This window comes from Bufo bufo, chromosome 4 (assembly GCF_905171765.1).
Source record: "Bufo bufo chromosome 4, aBufBuf1.1, whole genome shotgun sequence".
Classification (NCBI taxonomy): domain Eukaryota; kingdom Metazoa; phylum Chordata; class Amphibia; order Anura; family Bufonidae; genus Bufo; species Bufo bufo.
Genome location: NC_053392.1, coordinates 380,471,980 through 380,494,423, shown reverse-complemented (window position 1 = coordinate 380,494,423; position 22,444 = coordinate 380,471,980). Strand labels below are relative to the sequence as shown.

At 41.0% G+C, this 22,444-nt stretch overlaps 1 protein-coding gene across 2 annotated transcripts in view; it reads right to left on the bottom strand.

Annotated features, from left to right (window-relative positions):
- Positions 1–10,283: 10,283 nt before the first annotated feature.
- Positions 10,284–22,444, bottom strand: part of PDE7B (phosphodiesterase 7B) — a 466,017-nt gene continuing 453,856 nt past the window's right edge. For both annotated transcript variants that reach the window (XM_040429187.1, XM_040429186.1), the window contains 6 exons: positions 20,562–20,693; positions 19,133–19,224; positions 17,528–17,672; positions 15,663–15,759; positions 13,978–14,058; positions 10,284–12,517 (listed from right to left, as the gene is read on the bottom strand). In XM_040429187.1, the coding sequence (XP_040285121.1) occupies positions 12,303–12,517; positions 13,978–14,058; positions 15,663–15,759; positions 17,528–17,672; positions 19,133–19,224; positions 20,562–20,693 (762 nt within the window). In that variant the 3' untranslated portion in view covers positions 10,284–12,302. The remainder of the gene's footprint in view (positions 12,518–13,977; positions 14,059–15,662; positions 15,760–17,527; positions 17,673–19,132; positions 19,225–20,561; positions 20,694–22,444) is intronic.

Sequence of the window (22,444 nt, the reverse complement as noted above, 5' to 3'; positions counted from 1 at the left end):
CTGTTAGGGCTCAAGCACACGGCCATGGTTTGGGTCCACATCCGATCTGATGGGTCGGATGCGAACCCATTCACTTCAATGGGGCTGCAAAAGATGCGTACAGCACTCTGTGTGCTGTTCACATCTGCGCGTCCTTCTGTGCTGTCCGCAAAATTATACATGTCCTATTCTTATCTGCATTACAGACAAGGATAGGCCTGGTCTATTAGGGTCCTGTCATTCCATTCTGCAAAATGTGTAATGTATCGACCAGTATCCATTACAATTTGTAATCGCATGTGTACAGATGGGATGATGTTTTGATGCTAGAATGCCGTTTTTTTGATGCTAGAATGCAGTTCACATACAGATCTGCAGTGGAAAGGTGAAAAGGAGGGCACCGGGTAAGTCTTCTATTGGTAAATGTGAATTTTCTTTCTTGAACTGCAGTATCTCTTTATAAGGTCCACTACAGTGGTGGGGCTTTCTTCTGTGTAATTTTGGATGGTTGAAAGAGAATTTCACAGTATTTTATTTCACCTGTGTCTTATGCAAAGTTTTAGGTGGTAACATTACAGTGGCATCTTTACTATATTTCGAAGTATAGTTTTGCAAAGTTTTTAAAGGGGTTATCCAGGATTTTTTTTAATAACTAAAAGCAGTCAATGTGACAAAATCATACACCCCAGGTAAGTCCTCCACCACCACTTCAGCAGTTCCCAATTGGTCTCTGTTTACTTCCTTGCGGCGAGTCACTGTACATATGTACATGACCACTGTAGCTATGTGAGGCATGAGGCCACTGTAGTTCTTATGAATGATTGCACAACACGTCATAACTGTAGGACAAGTCAACACGCACTGGCGGGACAATCAGGGCGACAGTGCTAGAGAGGCTGGATATGGTATTTCTGAGTGTTTTGGAGTTTTTTTTTTATCAAATGTACCAAGCTCATAACACAGCAATAACCTGAGGGGGGTTCTTTACAATCAATCAGTGCGGGAGACAAGGCCATAGTTTTTAATGTTGTGGGTTTGTCAAGACAGTATTTCTTGTACCAACCTTCAGCCTGCAACTTTACTGTATGCCTACAGATGCCAGGGAGAGGAGATTGTCTACATACTGATGGGGACCTTAGATTGTGAGCCCCATTGGGGACAGTTGGATGCTAATGTCTGTAAAGCGCTGAGGAATATAGTAGCGCTATATAAGACCATAAAATAAATACATTTTTGTGCTTTAACCAATAAAACATTGCACTCTTGTATGATTTTGTGTGATTTATCATTGAGATCTCTGCCTTCTTCATCCACAGAAGTTCATTTATATCTATGTACAATGTGCTCCCCATTGAACTGTACAGGGTGGTGTAATGATAAATGACAGCATTTATCCATGCTTTATCTTATTTGACAAAAGTTAAATGAGATCTCAACAAAACTCGACTCTAATCACTCCTTCAAACAAATGGACCGCAGACAACACAGGACAACCTTCCCATATTTTTATTAGTTGTCATCTCGTGACTTGATAGATAATTTACAGCAGAATTGTTGAAAGATACAGTTAAGTCTGTGATTTAATTCTTGGCATCACTGCAAAGCAGTCACCACATTGTTACACAATGTTTTCTTTTCAACTTGACTCGTGTGACATATAAAATGCTCTACAATAATTGTGTTTTATACAAGTATGTGATTTTCTGTACAAGAATAACAGGATATGCTTCACAACAGCCATTACCCAAAAAGAAGAGACATTTACAAGACAAAAACAATCTTCATTTGACCCTTTCTCATTGCATTATATGACAAGCTGTATAAAAGTCCAGGGGTCGACAGAATCGCATTACAGATGATAATTTAAAACATACAGATAATGATAAAACTTCATATGTTAGAAGATTTTTGGAGACCACAGTTATTCTTCTAAGAATAGAAAAATAAACCTAGATGCTCCCATTCTACAAGATCTAGAAACAACATGGATGGCTGTGGTACATTATTGGAGGTTGCCCAATGGCAGCCATAGAATATTTTTAAAAACATGTTAACGGCAAACAAGGGTAAGTCTGAGGGCCACTTTTTAAGGGTGTGCACACCACCAAGGCACACAGTGCATCTGCTATGCCCTTGGAAAAGGTGGTGCTACTAGATGGCAAGAATCTGTGCAGGACCCATAGGCCCAAGGATCATGGAAACAGTTTGGAGGGGAAAACAAATACAAGGCCTACTGTATCGGTGCTGGGTGGCAAAACTGTGAACCACAATTGGTTGCCCATGTTGATCTTTTTTTTTTTTGGGGGGGGGGGGGACTCTCTCTTGTGCCATTTGACAGTTTCCACAGGGAGCATTTTCCTACTGTCCCACAGAAGCAATGCTGCTTCTGACTGACTGTAAGTTGCTCTTCACTTGTGATAGTGCCACCACTTTAAAATGATTGCACAGTAAGATGGTGCCTAGGGTGATAAAGACACTTTTCACATACACGTTTTCTTGGCCTGCAGAATTCAGGAACACTTTATCCATAGGTTTAACTCTCAGAGCCTGCTGAGAGATTTACTTCAACCCCACATGACAGATGAGGCCTGGCAGGCATAAAAACAAGGCATTTGCCTCTGCCCCCTCCTTGGGCACGCTTGTTTATTTCTCTCTTTCACATATGATGGCACGCATTCAAAAATTTACAAAACTAACTTTAGTCAGTGGCAGACATAAACAAAGCTGGTAAGTTTCTGACCCATGTAAATGATCACGTAGTATAAGACAATCCTAGAGGCAGATACAGCTTTGAACCATTATGGCTACATTCCTTATTATTATAAGATGCTGCAAGACCACAGGCCATATATTTTTGTTTGTCCTGGCGCCAAAAAAGTTATGAAATTTTTCCAGCCCTGGCTACATCGCAGTGTGTGATGACAGGATGCTGACATTTCATCTGACAATTTTCATCCTGCTGAAAAGTAATTGCTGAAAGTTTGCTGCCCTTATGTTTTACGTCAATCTCTCATTAAAGATTATTCCTGTACAAACTTTAGAATGAGAACACATGAACTTCTGCTTAGCAGAAAGGAAAATCTCTCATATTTTCTCCTTGATCCTCAAGCGTCACCGCCTGATGATCCATACATTCACCTACAGGACTATATATTTGAGACCCATTTGACAGTAATTCCCTGGAATGCTGTAGGTTAACCGCAGGAGAAAGACTTGCCTTTTAGTGAAAAGACATTACAGTTTCCATACAGGAATCTGTTTTCTTTTTTTTCCAATAAAGTAATAATGTGGTAAAAATATTATTATTATTATTATTATTATATGCTACTATTATGTACAGTACACTCGGAATATATATAGAAGGTATAAAAATTTCTTACAATGCGTTTATTAAAAAAATATCTTCCTAAAGGGCACCATGATTGTGTTTGAGTTTTTTTTTTTGGGACCTAAATATTGATGACCTGATATCTGATCAGTGGGGGTCTGACTCCCCTGGCACACCCATGATCAGCTGTTTGAGAGAGACATGGCGCTGGGACGAGTGCTCTGGTCCCTTTATAGTATACCAAGCACAGTGCCATACACCATACATTATATAGCAGCAGTACATGGTATTGCAGTCAATTCAGTTTTCTTGAATGGCTCTATTCACACGGCCGTTTTTTTAAACGTCCAAAAAATAGAACATGTCCTATTTTGTCCATTTCGACGTCCCCACAGCCCCCATACCATCAGAGAATGTCGTTTTTAAGAAAAGCATCGGTGCCAAAATGGTGTGAATGTAGCCTTGGTCATCAGTTTTCCTATTTGAAGGGAACCAGTAAGGTTGAAAAGGTAGCGTCTTATTGAGCAGGAGGATCTGAGTTCACATCCCCTATCCAGGTTGATGCAGAATACTGCTTTAAGTCAATGAGACCGTCAGTTGCAGAGATCCTCAAGTAAAAAACAATACAGGCGCACTGCGGCCTCTTAACGCGTGATTTGCATGGCCCAACTGTCAGAAATGAATGCTCGTTGCTGATAATAAGCCAGTTTAAATGTGCTGCCCATCACCCGATAAATGAGCAAAATTCTTGTTCATTGGGTGAAATTATCTTTTGTGCAGCACATTAAATAATCGGTTCTAGGCAGATCATGTTGTGTGAACAAGCTGCTACCAGTGGAGGAGATCGCTGCCTGTAAATGCAGGTCTTTACGGCACTGACGAGCAGGCAGTTATTAGATAGGAAGGGTCCCTTCCCAATAATTGCCTTGCAGGTCGGGCTGTCTAAATCTGTTAATCTGGCAATCAACGCGGGTCTCACTACATAAACCCCTACTAATTCCATCCTACCTGTCTCAGTGACATGTTCTATGATGAATAAAGGTGATCCTTACACATTTAAAGCCTTAGCATGCTATTGTCTCGGTAAATCAACTGCTACAACCTTAACACAACAAACCTTTGGCACTAATTAATTATATTACAAAGCAACTAATTATTGTACAATTTTACACGATTTTCCAATAGGATTTGAATGATTCTAATATAACATTCTGCCTGGTATTGAAATGTATGTGTTTTTTTTTTGTATCTTGGGCCAGTCATTTGTCATGATAATGACTGAAATAAAACATAACTAGGGTAAATTTACAGTGTCGTATTACTGGTATGATCCATAATACCCCAAGCCTAGTCTAGGCCCATACTGTACCTCAAAGGTTTGCTCCATCAGATGCTGAATTATGAAGGTATTCTCTCTCTTGAAGCATTGCTTCTTGGTTTGAATACAGTCCTACTTAGGCTACAGTGATTGTCTACAACCACTGCAAAAGTCTGTCTAAGGGAAACACATTTTAGCATTGTAAAAAAAAAATGAAGTAGTAAATCCTCAATTAAAAATTATAACTTTGGGACATTTGCCCAGTGTTGATCAGGTTGGGCAGAATAAATCAAACCACATGCAAGATCATAGCTAACTTTTAGGCTAGGGTTACACAGTGAATGATGCCGCTGCCAAAAGATTGCAGTGTAGCATAGCCTACATCACAGCTAATGAAAGTGAATAGGGTCACGTTGCGGCCCACATGATAGCTGGAAGAAATTCAAATCTGCTGAATATCTTCGGATTGTGTCAACCTGCGGTTCAACAACACCGCTCCACTCACTTTCATAAGTTGCGATGTAGGCAGCAATGCACTGCGATCTTTGGCCATGTGACATGTAACCATAGCCATAATCTGTTTCACAGATAGAAGAACATCGCCAAATTCTATTGGGCAATTTAGTTATAGTCTAAAGGAAACAAAATGTGGTAGTCTTGTTATTTTAATGAATGTAAATTTTACAACTATGCAATCGTACTAAGCATAAGTAGAAACAACTGTTTTATTAACGTAAAGCTTGAAACTGGAGTCAAAGTATGTGGTCAACTACATATTAGAAATAACGTAACAAAATGATCATGTAGCAAGCCTTTATTATCTACCAAGAGATTTGTATGGACTGCCCATTGTCTGTGTTGTGTGTCAAAATGTGGCCAAATCTTTACATCTGTGGCCAGATTACCATATAATTGGAGGTATATTTTAAAGGATATATTATAAAAAAAAAGTCCCTTATGTAATATTATCTAAATTGTTCCCTTTATAAACCAGACACCTCATGTGTACTACAACAGCAGAATGAACTGCATGCTAATGCTGCTGACTGGTTCTGTTGAGTACACTCTATCGGGTACATTAGATTACCTTCTAAATATTTTTGCTGCTGAAGACACACGGATAATTTTTGCACCTTTTCATAGGGAACTAGACCATCGAGTCTAGGCATCCTTAAAGGTGTATTCCGGTTGGTTAAAGTTATCCCATTGAAAACAATAGGAGGAAGAACACACGTTGTCCACACCAAAATTCCGGGGACAAAATCTGCTGTGTGAACGGCCTTTATAAGAAAAGATACCCCAGAATTGTTATTGCATGAGGAATGCAAGCTTCATTAAAACAGACATATCAAGATAATGACAGGTCCTCTTCAAGAAGCAAGTAGGACCTCCGTACTGTCTAGCAGAGGAGGTATATTAATAATAGCTCTACTTTACAACAGCCACCTAAGCTCTGAAACTAGATGTAAAGGGTTTTTCTGGGCATTACCAATTGATGACCTATGCTCAGGATAGACTATAACTAGCTGATTGGGTTATGTACCGGAACGGGGTTCCGACACTCCGCAACCCTGATGATTAGCTGTTTGGGTGTAGCTCCATCACTGGCAGTCCGCGCCAGAACTTAACCTTGTAGTGGACTTCAATGAAAGCAGTGCTGTCCACTTGACTGAGCTATACTCGAACAGCTGATCGACGGGGGTTCAAGGTGTCAGACCCGCAATAATTAGCTAGTGATGGCCCTGATGATAGGCCATCACTTTGTAAAGCCCACACAACCCCTTTAAAGATGAATATACATTCTAATTCTAAAAAAGTTGTATCCAAATATTACATTTCCCATGAAAAGTGTGCATCCACTATGGACTTACATATCAACAGAAAACTCTACAACAAACGTGCAGCAAAATCTACATGTGTATGTGCTGCGGATCTGCCACTGATTTCACCCTATGCATTGCAAAGGGTGAAATCTGTGGTAGAATAAATTGACAGACTGCAGATTTAAAATACGCACCACAGGCGTGGATTCCATGCAGATTTTGTTTGCAGCAGTGGATGAGACAAAATATTACATAAGAGTCATTAAGATGCACATTTATTTATATGTTCTCTCAGATCCTTCAGTAGACCAGTGGTTGTTAAGGTACATCTCCGACAGCGCTTCTATAGTTCAGAGCGCATCCACAAGCTAGCCTCAATCATGAAATGTAATGCTTCCCTAATTTATTAGAAATGTGGCACAAAGTAACTTTAAAAAAAAAAAAAGATTTACCCTACTGATGGTGCATTGAGATTTGTCGCCATACTAGGTAGGCACTTATTAAATATGTTTATTGTAGTTCATATAGACTTTACCTATATTATATCAAATGCCATACACACTATGTACAGAATCAAATGAAAAAACTTAAATTAAAATACAGTATGAACTTCTTGCATGACTGACATAAAGAGACTGTTCAATGGGACTATAAATAATCATATTCGATTATTAGTCGATACTAGTTATACATTTCTCTTATCCGCAACGCTACGACAACCTTTACAAAATAAAAATATAGACTTTTTGAGGCTTTCTAAAGCAGAGTATTATGCAGCACCTTAACATTCCTGCTCTTTGTGCCCTTTAATATTTGGGTATAATAGTACTGCTTGATGGATGCTACTTTGGGAGGCAAAAAGGCCAATAGGTTCTATACAATATAGCAGATTGCATATCTGCACCGCAAGACTGTAAATTCATCTAATCCGTTTATATTTTCCTAAGTCATAGATGGGGCTTGATTAAATTGCTTTAATGCACGTAAAGGGGTTGTGTGTTTGTTTGACAGCCCTTTTTGTTAGAAAAGTCCCTTGATAATATTAGAAATCAGCTGTACTATTCAGGGAAACCTGGCAGCAAATCTGCAGTGCTACCACTGGTAAAGAAGCAATAGATGGTGCCCACTGAAACTAGATGTAATGTAATAAATGAAGATGCTTTGTGTAGCTGCACTCAACTCTGGCTTATTTATCTCAGATGAGCTCAGTTTTTAAACCCAGGATACTTGTGAAAGCTCAGCACAAATGAAATGTTGTTAAATTTAAAGGGAACCTGTCATCAACTTTATGCTGACCTCACTCAGGGCAGCATAACGTAGTGACAGACGCACTGATTTCAGCGGTGTGTCACTCATCAGCTAAAAGTAAGTGGTTGCTGAGAACTAGCATCATAATCATTGCAGCCCAGGTCTTGAAAAGAGTCAAATCTACCTGAGAAGAGTCATGGTTATTCATAATCTCCTGCTCTCCCACCCATCTTGCGCACGGGAGCGCACAGCAGCATAGGTTACTATAATGCTTTGAGCATCGGGCCGCCCGCGGGGCTACTGTCCCGCACTTATATGATATTATGATCACCAGTGCTTACAATCATATCGGGATATTACATGATATTACATGATATTCCAGGCTATCTAGTCCAGATTTGGGACTATTTGTGAAAACTGGTTTACAGCTTTCAGTATAGACATCCCACAGCAGCATGTTATAAGGTATTTTATTGCTATCAGATTACAGAAAAAGAGGTTTTGTAAGTGAAGCTAGTTTAAAATATATTACTATCATTACTTTTACTAGTAGACCAAGTATTTATGGCAATATATCCTGGCAGTCATCAATTATAATTTTTTTCCTGTATGTACATTTTTATCTGATACACTAAATATTATACATGAGTAGATCACACAGCTCGGACTGAAAGCGTGATCTTAGCACACTATATTGTAACTTGTTTCTGCAAATGGAAGTGATCATCCTCCATTCTATACGTGTACAATAACGAGGCTTAATGAGACCATAATTGTGATATCTGGACTATTACCCAATGTTCAATGAGATATAAATGATGCATGGTCATGTTCTAGTCAACACATTGATTCTACGACTGGCCCTAGTCACTGGTTTGTCTTACGGCTTTCCAAACCCATAATTATCAAATTTCAAACCAGTAAAGAGAAATTCCAGACTCCTGTAGCATTAGCTTATTTCCAGGTAAGATAACATTGACATGTTGTAATCTAACAAGTCTGATCCTTGTTTAGCGTGACAAATTAAATTGTTAGTGGATCCCACTGCTATTAGTAGGATTGACCGGCATTGATCTAATGTGTGTGAGTTGCAAGTAGAAATCATGGCCAGCATTATCCACTAACTAAAAATTTTAAAGATGGATTAAAGAATAAAATCTGGGTGAAGATGTCCTTTAAAGAGCCTCTGTTAGCATGATCAATCCTATTACACCAGGCATATTGCCTGGTAAGGTTGATAATGCTGAGTAGAACAATATATTTATTTCCCTCTCCAGGCATAATAAGTGTGCACATATATTCATTTCGATATTTAGGTATTTTAGGAATTTGGAGCAGCAGGGTGTTGGCCAGTGTGCTAAGAGCACCGCTAGAACTGCTCTCTGAATCCCCCCTTTTGAATGACAGGGCTAGACATCTCGTCCAATCCTGAGTTCTTGCAGCAGTGGGTCTGAAGAGCTCGAAAAGCAGCACTCATCAGATCCACTGTGTAGGCACCAAGTTACTGAGCCAAATCGGCGTTTGCACAGTGTATCTTCTGATGCTTCCCAAGATGTCCAGAGGCTCTTTAAATTTAACACGTCATTTCCATTTCTATTCATTATTAACGTGGAAAAGTTGCAAATTTTGGTTCCGTTTTGCGCCCAAATTTGCAACTTTATCCCTTTTTTCATCTCCCTTACTACTTTTGTAAAACAAAGTGGGTGAGGCATAGGCAGGAAGAGGGTAAGATTGCCAGGACCTAAAATACTTAACAATATGCGTGCCAGAAAAATGGTGCACATTACACCTAAAATCTACGCCAGCTCCTGGCACATGGGTGACCGAGGTATACCAGAATTGTTAAGGAGGTTTTCCCAAATGTTTAATACTGATGACCTATCCTCAGGATAGGTCATCAGCATCTGACTGGTGATGTCTAACATCCTGCACCCTCGCCAATCAGCTATTTGAAGAGGCTATAGCGCTCCGATGAGTCCTGGGTCCTACTCACAGCTTGCCAAGCACAGGACCTTCCATTGGATAGCAGCTGTGCTTGGTAATGCAACTCAGCCCCATTGCATCTAGGCCATGTGACCAAAGAATGTGACAGCACTGGCCTAGGAAGAGACCGTGCCGCTTACCGGAGCACTGCGACCTCTTCAAACAGCTGATTGAAAGGGGTGCCAGGTGTCGGACTCCCACCAATCAGATAACGATCACCTATCCTGAGGCTATGTCATCAGTATTAAACACTCTGAAAACCCCTTTAAGAGTCGTGCACCTCTTAATAATTGTGGTGCACCTCATGCCAGGGCCACACAGATTAAGACCAGTGTACAAAACAATGGTCTTAAAGGGAACCTGTCACCGGGATTTTGTGTATAGCGCTGAGGACATGAGTTGCTGGATCGCCGCTAGCACATCCGCAATATCCAGTCCCCATAGCTCTGGGTGCTTTTATTGTGTAAAAAAAAAAAATGATTTGTTACATATGCAAATTACCTGAGATGAGTCCTGTCCCTGATATGAGTCAGGGACAGGACTCATCTCAGGTTAATTTGCATATGTATCAAATCGGTTTTTTTACACAATAAAAGCACACAGAGCTATGGGGACTGGATATTGCAGATGTGCTAGCGGCCATCTAGCAACCCATGTCCTTAGCTCTATACACAAAATCCTGGTGACTGGTTCCCTTTAACGAATCTCCTCCTATGACTTGCCTTCATAAGATACTGTATATGTGCATGCATTCATATGTAGGGAGTAATTTTTTTTACAGACTACTTAAAAATAAAATGCACATTATTAGGCTCTCTTTTTCTATCAATGTATCATCCTAATATCATAATAACATTTAAAAAACTATAAATATAACGTATTGTCATGTTAGTTTCCACTCCTAACTCCACTGGACACGGATGACCCGTCAAGAGTTTGGTAATCCGTCAAGAGTTTCCATACACGCATGTACTGTACCTCACCCCCACACTCTCTTTCTATGGGCGGCGAATATTTAGATTTGAGGCTCCCTAGTGCCTTACAGAAGCTCCATGGTGGTGCAGAGTATTGGAGCTGGAGAAGCTGGTGCAGATGTCACAGAGGTAGCAGATTTATCAATGTGATGGAGATTTAAAATCAGAATAAGAGGATCCTGAAAACAGTTGTCCTGCTTTATTAAAAAATCTGGGCAACTGTGTTTGTCTTTTGTAGTAATTACAACATTGAAGGTCGGTATTAATAAAATGTAATCTTTGCTCCTGCTGTACAGTAGCTGCATTACATTGAGGATTTTCAAGGTCTATGTGGCTTGGGAACGGTACAACACCTTATTACAAGGACAACAGCAGGTAAATGTATAATTGGGGCCTGTCCACATTTAGAATATACCGTAGTCTGTTTCTGTGTTGAGGATTTTAGCTTGCTGTACAAACATACAGTATATATTCTGATTGACTGCTCTGATCAAGTGTTAATCCTCCATTAAAAATGCGATATTGGCAAATAAGTCCTAGTGTTCGATTTCAAAGTGACTATCCGTACAGAGACTGTTAACGTTTGACCAAAGGCATTAGTGAATTAGGTGGATAATACAACGACTGAAACGTTACAAGTTCAAATTTAAGGCCTTTATCTGTAAATGAGTGCTCTATTAGAAATAATCCTCTACATACCATATTTACACATGATATAATATATATTTTTTCTTCAATGTAACAGTTTTCTGTTCACAGTGCCAATATCTGTACAGGTAGCAGTTTCACAACTCATCGGTATTTTGGCATGGGGATCAGTAGCTCCGTATATACAGAAAATAGAGCAGATACAGAAAATAGAGCAGATGCAAAAATACATCTGCTGTAATGACATTTATAAACTCTTTGTGATGAAAATGAGGTGTAAAAAGCCAAACAAGTCCAGCTAACAGTTTATTCAATCTCTCCTTTCAGCGAGAGTCGCTTGTTAAATCCAAAGTGGTGTGAAAACATTCAAAAGTGTCTGTACATTTGTAGGGTAGTGTGGCTAGTGCTTCATTCAAATCTTTTCTTCTGATCTACATAATATAAAAAGTAAAAATAAAGACAATATCTCGCTTGTGATACTTTACATAAGAATATAAAGTTGTCTTGTCAGATAGATCTCTTCTGAGTCCAGTTGATGCTGGTGTTTTTTCCCCCCTTTAGGCTGTGGTTTTGTTCATGATTTCGTATTTGCTTTAGTTAACATGGCTGGATGTCACTCAAGAGGTTGGGGATAGCTTGCAAAAAGCGCTATATGCTGCTACATTAGTCTGCATCATATGGCATCCTCCAGTTGGAAGGTTCATTCAGGAGAATCCACCTATCCCGGTGTCCTCATGTCTAATCAGTTTGATCATTAGAAATTAGGGTGCTGGTCTTGCCCACTCTGAAGTAAGTGAGAAATGCTGAATAGGCTGATAGAACATGATACCAGACAGGGCAGTAGGCAACCACTGTTACCCGGATTACTATACGCTGCTTCCTTCTGACCTCTCTTAGACCTGTTGTGAAAAGCAACAACAGCCCACCTGAGGTTGATATGAATCCCTCTTCATTGAAAGCAGCTAAGGAAAAGGCAGCAATGACATAAAAAGATCTGGTCTCTAGGGACCTCCACCTTCACCGATCTTTTGGTCATCTTTTCCTTCAGTGACTGGCCCCAATCGATCATTGCTCTTGCTGCGCTGCTTATGTAAAAGGGCCCTCCACTTGGACTTGTTCTTCCTGAGGTGATTTATCATATTTACAGATAGAGGAGTGTCTCCAGTGAATCTTGCCCACTCCACAAACAGTGGCTCTGCAATGTAGGTCATGAAGCCTAAGGACAATTGAAAAGAAAATAAGTTCAAATACGTTTGGAAAAATGCAAACTAGTATCTTGTCTAAAAGGGCAATAATGTGGCATTAGTTTAAATTTTTTAAATAATAAATGTATTTTTACTTTTGTACGTTTTTACCTTCAATTGGTTGCTTCTGGGCCAACCACTGACCAAATGTGGTAAGATAAGGATGTCCCCTACTGATCATAGAGCAGATAGCACCAGCTCAGGACCCAAACTTTACTAATAACATTGGCTTCCCTGTTCTGGCTACGTATTGCAAGTATATAAATGTGTGAATGAAAGAAACAACTTTTGCCTAAATTAGCTAAGGGGTTTCCGTTTTTTCTTATCCGTCAGAAGAACAGAAAAAAAAATGGATCAGTTTTAATCCCTATTTGTTTGAATGGGCATCAGTTGTGCTCAATTTCAGATTTGACAGACATCATTTATTTTTGATGGGAGAAAAAGTCCTGCCTGCTGCACTTTTTCTCCCGTCAAAAATAACTGAAACCTGACGGAACGGACAAAAACTGATGAAAACTGAGCACAACTGATGCATTAAAATAAAGCAGATCTGTTTTCTTCTTCATTTTTTTGTTCTGTAACCACAACCTTAGCTAAGGCTAGGTTTACATATGCATTGTGAACTCGGGCAGTCTGTTCCAGCAGAGGAGCAGACTGGTGGAGTTCATCGTATATCTGGCATAGCCACACACTGCTGCACATCACCGAATCCCCATCGACTATAATGGGATCCAACGGGGAACAGGCCGCTTTCTAGCATTAATGCTGTCTTTTGGTCGGAGAAAGGATACTGCACGCAGTACTTTTTGTCCAGCTGAAAGCCAACATTTATGTCAGAAACCGGCCAGATCCCATTATACGTTGGCTACAAAACCATACTGTACTTGTGAACCTTGCCTTATTCTTTTATGTAAATGTTCCTTTGTTTAAGATCCACCTTTGGTGACGTGAAAGGATAAATGGTGAAAAATAAATCATACTCATATTACTATTCCCCTACCGCTCCTGTTCTGCTGCTTCCTGGTCCCCTGCTGGTCTCTACTTTTTGGTGAGAACTCAGTCAGTCAATGACCATAGTGGTAACCCGCCTCAGCTTGTGATTGGCTGGGCAGTCGTTTCCTGTATTTTGATGGACCAGTAAGCACCAAAATGTGAACAGTGGGGGAACAGTGTTCTTAACCTTTTCTTTACAGAAATTTAATCTGCCGTACAACCCCTTTAAAAATAGCCCCAAATGAATGAACACAGCCGAATACTACTCTATGGAAGCTTCACTTTTTATATTGTTCTGTTGTTACTACACTCATTCTTTTAATAATAATTCCTGAGCTATGTCAAGAAATTAAAGATGACTGGATCGATGTATTGCTTCTGGTTAAAATGTGTTACTAATTAGATATGACAATGATGATTTGGTTTTAAGTGTACTTACCAACTTGTATACTGGGTATTGAGTCTTTTTGTTGATTGCAAAGTGGGCTTATTTCTAGGCCAAACTTCCGTTCAAGGTCTCCTAGGCAGAAGATAAAAAAAATAAAAATTTAGCCATTACCCTGCTAACTGACTGCATACCCATTACATGCCCATTGGGAGTCCAGAAATAAAATTCACAGCAGTAGAGAGGCATTTAATAGGCTGCTTTATCCCTTTCAGACAGATATGCTGGAAATGCAACTGCACAATGTAATTTAATGGGTTTAATGAGAGACTTGTGAGGTAGACATGTATTTGTACATTCCTGAACATAGCATTCTGGAATGGCTTTGTTTAAAGACACACTATACGTTGCTCAATAATCCTGGGTTCAAAACATTTAAGGCCAGGTCTCTGAAGTCCATGGAATAGTATATTCATGGAACGGTCTTTAGCAGTGAAAGGGGACCCTGCAGAAGACAGAATCATTGGATGGGGACAAGTATGCAGAAAATCCCCAAACTCAAGTGTGCAAAACTTGTGGCATTATACCCAAGAAGACTGGAGGCTGTAATTGGTGCCAAAGGTGCTTCAAATAAGTTCTGAGTAAAGGGTCTGAATATTATTTTTCAATAAACTGGCAAAAAATTTTAAAAATTTTTTTTCACTTTGCCATTACGGGGTACTAAGCGGAGAATGATGGGGAAAATTTTGTATTTTTTTTATTTTAGCACAAGGCCACAACATAACAGGGGGTTTTCCCATTAACCTATACACAGTGTTAGATCACTGGGACCCTTACATATCACTAGTCTCAGGCCCCTGTTCCCCCTTAGCAGCATGTCCACAGTTGGAGAAGTTGTATAGAGTGCAGGTCCATAAAACTCTTTGGAAGATACAGAAACAGCCATGTAAGACCAGAGGAATGCCCCAACCAAAGTAACCTCCTTAGTGTCAGGCACTATATCCCAGTAAGTGCCAGACATGCTCATTTATCAAAACCTCCTAAGAAATCTGCTTTGGAAATATGAAAGCTATACTATGGTTGATACAGGCAGTTTAGTTTTCCTCTTAGATGTGGCTCATTGTTCTCATAACCATGGCATCCACCATAGTTGCCAATAGTCCTCAATTTGGAGGGACTGTCCCTAATTTTCAGAGACAGTCCTGCCAACTGGGAAGTCCTATGTGGGTTTGGTACATTCCTGGGGCTGATGTTTTAATGTCCCGAATTTACTAACAACAGTGGTGGTAAGTATGTGCCACTATAACAGTTAAAGCACAGAGTTGTTCCATGGGCTTGACTGGTGTAGTTTTCTGCTTCCTGTAGAAGTCGGTACAGTAGATGCCCGTGTACAAGGATAAGGAAGCCTGTGGTACAGTGTACTGGGAATAATACATTACAGGAAGAGCTCCCAGCTCCATACTGATGAAAGTTTTCCTTTCTCATTTTGATGAATGATGGGCAGGAGACTGGAGCTACTAAACTCCAGTGTGAACACAGCCAGAGTTTCTGTTGAACAGCTTATCTTACCCACTGCATAATTACAGAAATGAAGACAAGCAATGCTAATTCACTTTATCCTGAGATTTGGCTTTGTCCTGAGAGGATCTTTTAAACTTTGTTAAAAAAAATAGATGGAGGTTATTGGTTTGGCCCAGCAATGCTGGACAAGCTGCCATCAATTCCTGGCAGTATCTAACCTTGTCTGTAGAATTCTTCACAGACTCTCTCACTCCACTGCTTGCTCAGCTCCCACACACGGCATGGATTGCAGATGTCAGCACACTTCAGGGCAATCTGAAATTGTAATTCGGTACATGAACAATAGGTTTAAAATATTTAAAGGGAACCTGTCAACTTTATGCTGACCTCGCTGAGGGCAGTATAAAGTAGTGACAGAAATGCTGATGTCAGCGGTGTGTCACTCATCAGCTAAAAGTAAGTAGTTGCCGAGAACCAACATCACAATCATTGCAGACTGGGCCTGGAAAAGAGTCACGGCCACCTGAGAAGAGTCATGGTTAGTCATCAATTCCTGCTCTCCCTGCCCACCTGCTGATGACTGACAGGCTTCAGTTTTCTCCCTTTCTCTCTAGGAGAGAACTGCCAATCATCAGCAGATGGACGGGGAGTGCAGGAGATTATAATAACCTGGACTCTTCTCAGGTAGATTTGACTCTTTTCAAGGCCTGGGCTGCAATGATTATGAGGCTGGTTCTCAGCAACCACTGACTATTATCTCATGAGTGACACACCGCGGAAATCAGCATTTCTGTCACTAAGTTATACTGCCCTCAGTGAGGTCAGCAGAAAGGTGATGACGGGTTCCCTTTAATAATCATATGTCAGGTCTCATGTCTGTACATACAGTTCATGTCCCATATTGGCCTATTCTATTCCTTTTGTCATGCTATACTGTGCTCTCAAGCTCTGAAATGTACAATGTAACATTTTGCAGGTATTGTCTGTTTAACGTTTCAGTGCACCAAGCAAAGCACTTGGCTCTCTCCTCATAAACACTGGTAAAGTTAAGTAAATGTCTGTATGATGATCAGGCCAAATAGTTGCCCACACGTTAGGCATGTACAATGTTACCTCTGTGTGCAAAGACAAAAGTAAAAGTGACACCTTACTGGCAAACCAGAAGCATTATAATTACAAGCTTTTACAGGCCCCAAAGTTTTTCTTTTTCTTGTAAAACTAGCCTGTAATTTTAATATTTCCTGTTAGCCGTTTAACACAGGCTGATCATCAGGAACGGAAAACACTTGTTTCTCATCATTGCCCCCTGTAAACATGCCACCGATCACCCGATAAATAAACAAATGCTGGGTGATCACATTTTATATGCGGAACTAAGAATCCAAATTTGTCAGCAGTACATCACCCCATGTAAACGGGGGATGTACTGCTGACAATATGCAACTGAATTCATGATTGTCGTAACAATCATAAATATATCTTATTCTGTTTGCAAAGGGCCATGTGAAAATTAGTGCTGATAGGCTTGTATATCATTTATCAGCACTTGTTCACTATGTAAAAACGACCCTAATCTATCACTCTTATACTTTTTTTTTAACACAAAGGGACAGATTCACTAATCCTAATAATTTAAAAGTGTAAGCTTGGATTAGACAGTCCAGAAATGTGACAAATTTATCACAGAAGATCATGCCGTATGATAAATTTGTTGCATCTTTAGACACTTTTGTCTAAATTGACACAGCCTAATAGTTGATTTATTTTACGACTACCTTACTCTCTGGACTAAGTATTGGCACAATTTTGATACACCTTAGCACATTTTAAGCCACCTCCTTTCCTAAGCCATGGGCCCTTTCAGGCAAAGTGCAAAAAGAGTCTAAAACAGCTAATAACTGTGGCATGTACAGCAGTAGACTGGATCAGTTTGATTAGTAAATCTGCCCCAGTGGTTTTACACACAGAGATTGTGCCCATCATGATCTGTGCCCTATCAGGATATACAATGCAATACTTAATAGGAGTCAAACTGCTCATGGGACTGGCTCACGCTTTAGACTTGAATATTTTTTTTTATTACCTGCAACATAAAATGCCGGTGGTCTGAATCTGTCAAGATGAGATCTTTGTTGTCAAGGTGATCTTTAAATCGGCCTAGAAACTCATTCTGACGATTGATGTCTGTCGATAATATTAGAGAACCCAACTGCTGTTCAATATCAAGCCTGAAAAAACATCAAGTGGTTAAGATGAGTAATGAGATGCAAGATGCTCCTTGTGTGATTATATAAGGTTAGAATCATGTTTTGTGGCAATTTTTTATACGGTTTTTGAATTAAACACATGAGTATATAACAAAGAGGGGAAAAGTATCAAATCTTTTCTTTATACATTTCCTGCTTTCTGGATTCACTCCTGGCTTTGGCTTTTAAATGCCTTAGGTGCCATTTGGAGGTGCCTTCTGCTGGCAAGCCGCCAGTGGGCAATGTGGAATGCCATTGATTTCAATGGTAGGCTCCGCTTGAAATGGTTGCGGCAGCGCAGCCTCCCATTGGAAACAATGAAAGGCAGATTCTGTGCAGCCACCTCATGGCCAAATTCTGCCAGCTAAAGATAGTATGTGAATGGCCCCTAAGGCTAGATTCCAGATACTGGATGTGGTTCATGGCCCAACCACAAGTTTAATGACCCAAACTCAGCATAACAGATCCCTACGATGCAGTAAACCTGTGATCGGTCCAGGAGTCCAGACACAGCTTGTTCCATCTCATCAAAGCCACCAACAGCAATGTAAAATCATGATCATATTGCATGAAACATTCCACTGTATATTATCCTACACTCTATGGGGCAAGTGTTAGTGACAAGGGGGGTTATCAGGCAATTGCACACCCCCTTCTAAGTCATTCTGTCCAAACCTGACCCAATACATATGAATTATCCTTAGGACTCTTGCACACGACCGTATGGCTTTTTCAGTATTTTGTGTTCCGCAAAAAAACGGATCTGCAAAAAGTACGGATGAATCCGTGTGCATTCCGTTTTTTTGCGGAACGGAACAGCTGGCCCCTGATAGAACAGTACTATCCTTGTCCGTTATGCGGACAATAATAGGACATGTTCTATCTTTGAAAGGAACAAAAAAAACGGAAACGGAAGGCATACGGAGTACCTTCCGTTTTTTTTGCGGATCCATTGAAATGAATGGTTCCGTATACAGTCTTTATACGGAACGCAAAAAACGGAACGTAAACTGAAAAAAAAAAACACGTTTGTGTGCAAGAGGCCTTACACCACACCACCAGTTAGACTGGGCTCATGACAGTTTTTACTTTACTAAAACATCATAGCAGCTCCTCTCTGTTTCTTTGGGACTCACTGATGTCAGAATGAATCATTCCTCCTCAGTCTTCATCATTTCATTCTTTACTGCAGTACTAAGATGAATATTGTCATCATTTTTTCATTTAGAAACTCTGGACACGCCATGTGGCTGGTTTACCTATCTATATCCCCAATGACCCTGCCATTTGACATCAGAGATATTTCCTGCAAGTTTTTTGTATATTTTCTTTCTATCGACAAAGTGTATGAAGAGAATGACCTTGTGTTTTAGGGCGTATATTTTTTTTACATTTTAAGGAAATATACAAATATCAGAGTTCCGCTCTTTTATAATACTTACGTGATTTCCTTTGACAAATGTGCAAATAGGCTTGATTCTCTCAGCATGCCGACAGTGGACCTCCAGTGATGGTTCTCTAAAACGGATGTGTTCTTCGGAAGAAACAAAAATGCATGAATATATATTGTCAAAGAAGGATCAGAGAGCATCTATAATGCAGTCACTATTATGGTTTATGATGTGCTAACTATAGGTTAGCTATTATTCATTTATTATGTATATACTATGTGTAACTGAGTTACACCCAGATCAACCCTACGCTACCAGGCATATAGCCGGGTAGGGTTGATGACGCTGATTATCTGTCGGTAGTATTGTTGCAGAGAAAAATTTACTTTAAAAATTATGCTAATTAACTACTTGAGTACCAGGAGGCGGGCTCATGTGATTCAAGCACTGCTGCAGAGACGCCCCTGGTGCTCCATAATGACACCCCTCTGCTTTTTATCACGCCCCCCTGCCTTTAGATTGACAGCGCTAGACCGCACTCGTGTCCAGAACGGCGCATGCACACAACATCTTCACTTGTCGAGATGGAGCTGAAGATGTTGTGCGCACGCGCCATTCTGGACACAAGTGCGATCTAGCGCTGTCATTCTAAAGGCAGGGGGTGAGGAAAAGCAGAGAGTTGTCGCTGGAGCGGTGTTCAAACTGCATAAGCCCACCTTCTGGTGCTCAAATAGCTAATTTGCATAATTTTTTAAGTTGAATTTTCTCCGCAACTATACCACCGACAGACATGAGACAGGTATCTTCAACCTTACCTATATGTCTAGTCGGGTAGGGCGGATCCAGGTGACAGAGCCGCTTTTAGGAAATCACAATCTAACAAGTACAATTACTAAACCTTTAGGGCTGTTTCACACGAGCGGATGCCGTGCGTGGCATCCGCTCCGTGAAAGGGTGCCAAGACCCGACCTGTCACTGTGATTTCGTAGTAAAGAGGTCACAGAGAGGCACGGAGCATTATCAGTCATGTTAATGCTCCGTGCCTCTGCAGTCTGCATCGGGTCTTGGCACTCTTTCATGGAGCGGATGCCACGCACGGCATCCGCTCGTGTGAAACAGCCCTAACATTCACACAGTCAGTGTTTGATCAGTGATTGTGAACCAAAACCAGGTGCGGATCTAAACACAGAACAGTTGCAGATCTTTCCCTTATACCTTATGTCTGTGTAGGATCCAATCCTGGTTTTGGCTCACAATCACTGATGGAAATCACTGACCAAACACTGACGTGTGAATGAGGCTTTAGAGTCTCCAAATCTAATAAATGGTGCCTTCAGGCAACATTTTCATGCTGATAGATTCTTTTTAATACAGATAATAACTGCTAACGGCGATACGCATGGGGATTCCAAAAAACGCGGATTTTGTATACATACAGTAAATACTTTTGTTTGGACACATAAAGCTCACATATTGTTACCTGGTACAGGCTGGCAAGATGGTGTTTAGTTTTTATCAAAAATGGCTGGTTTACTCCTGGATGATCCACATCGTGTGCAGCTGCTGCCAGCAGCCCGAGCATTATGTCCAGAGGAGTTAGGTAGCTGGCAAGCTGTGTGACGTAAGCAGATGATTACTTTCTGCAAGCAGCAGCTAAATGACCTAGTAGTAGCAGTAAAGATTTACAAGAACATAGCAACCTCTGCAGCTAGCTTCTTTAGGAATATTAATGAAGCATCCTTCATGGTATGGCTACACAGCGGCATCTGCCGTGACGGCCATCCCCTCAAAGAGGCTAATGACATACCTACGTGTCCTATATCTACTGTATATTATATCTAACAGGTCATTGCTCTGTATATTTACTGGAGAAACCTGCAATTGCTCTAGGATAGCTATAGCTCTAAACCCAGCCATTTTGCCCATCACGTAAGCCCCTTTCCTTAAAGGGATTCTGTCACCAGGTTTCACCCCTGTCAGCTAAGCATATGCTGATGTTCAGGGCCTCATCAGGATTCCTAATGTGGGCTTCTAAATGTGATCCGTAGCCTTATTTTGCTAAAAAAACAGGTTTTACTAACCTGTCACTCAAAGAAATAAAGTGCCCAAGGGGATGTCAAGCGATGCAAGTTGCCCGCCGCACCCACCACCGTTCGTGCCCAGCGCCGCCTTTCCAGACTTCTGCACCGCCTCCTAATCCTCTGTGCCGCCCATCGCTCTCCCTCCCTCCCCCCTCCTCCTGCTGTAAGATATCGCGCGTGCGCACAGGGCTCTGAGAGGCTGGCGCCAGAGTGCAGGTCATACCTGGGTTGAGCGAAGTGCCGACGCATGCGCACTTCGCTTTAAGAAGCCAAATCGAGAAGTCTGCACGGGCGCATCAGGCAGAGCCCTGTGCGCACGCGCAAGATCTTACAGCAGGAGGAGGGGGGAGGGAGGGAGAGCGAGAGGCGGCACAGAGGATTAGGAGGCGGTGCAGAAGTCTGGAAAGGCGGCGCTGGGCACAAACGGCGGTGGGTGCGGCCAGCACCTTGCATCCCTTGACATCCCCTTGGGCACCTTATTTCTTTGAGTGACAGGTTAGTAAAACCAGTTTTTTAGCAAAATAAGGCTACGGATCACATTTAGAAGCCCACATTAGGAATCCTGATGAGGCCCTGAACATCAGCATATGTTTAGCTGACAGGGGTGAAACCTGGTGACAGAATCCCTTTAACTAACAAAATCATAATATACAGAAAACGAAAGATCCCTAAAATTTTTAAAGATCTATCAACCTAATTATAATAATTCTTGCACAGCAATGAAATTATAAAATTGAAATTTTTTTGCGCTTATAGAAATACAGGGGCACATTTATTAAGACCGGCGTTTTAGACGCCAGACTTAATAACCCCTCCGCTGGCGGTGGATTGCCAAATTTATGTAGAGGCGTAGGCCTCTACATAACTTCGGCGCATCCACCACTGATTCTATATGGGCAGCACGGTGGCTCAGTGGTTAGCGCTGGGGTCCTAGGTTCGAATCTGACCAAGGTCACCATCTCCATGGAGTTTGTATGTTCTCCCCGTGTTTGCGTGGGTTTCCTCCGGGTACTCCGGTTTCCTCCCACACTCCAAAGACATACTGATAGGGACATTAGATTGAGAGCCCCATTGGGGACAGTTAAATGCTATTGTCAGTAAAGCTGTGGAATATAGTAGTGCTATATAAGTGCATCTAATAAATAAATGTAAGACAGCTTCCTTGCTCTTACATTTAGGCCATTTTCTAAGCCTAAACCAGGTGTAGAAAATGATGAATGAGACGGGCTGGCCCGTTCCCTTCCCCGCCCACATCATGCCTTTTTTAGACTTGGCATGAGCA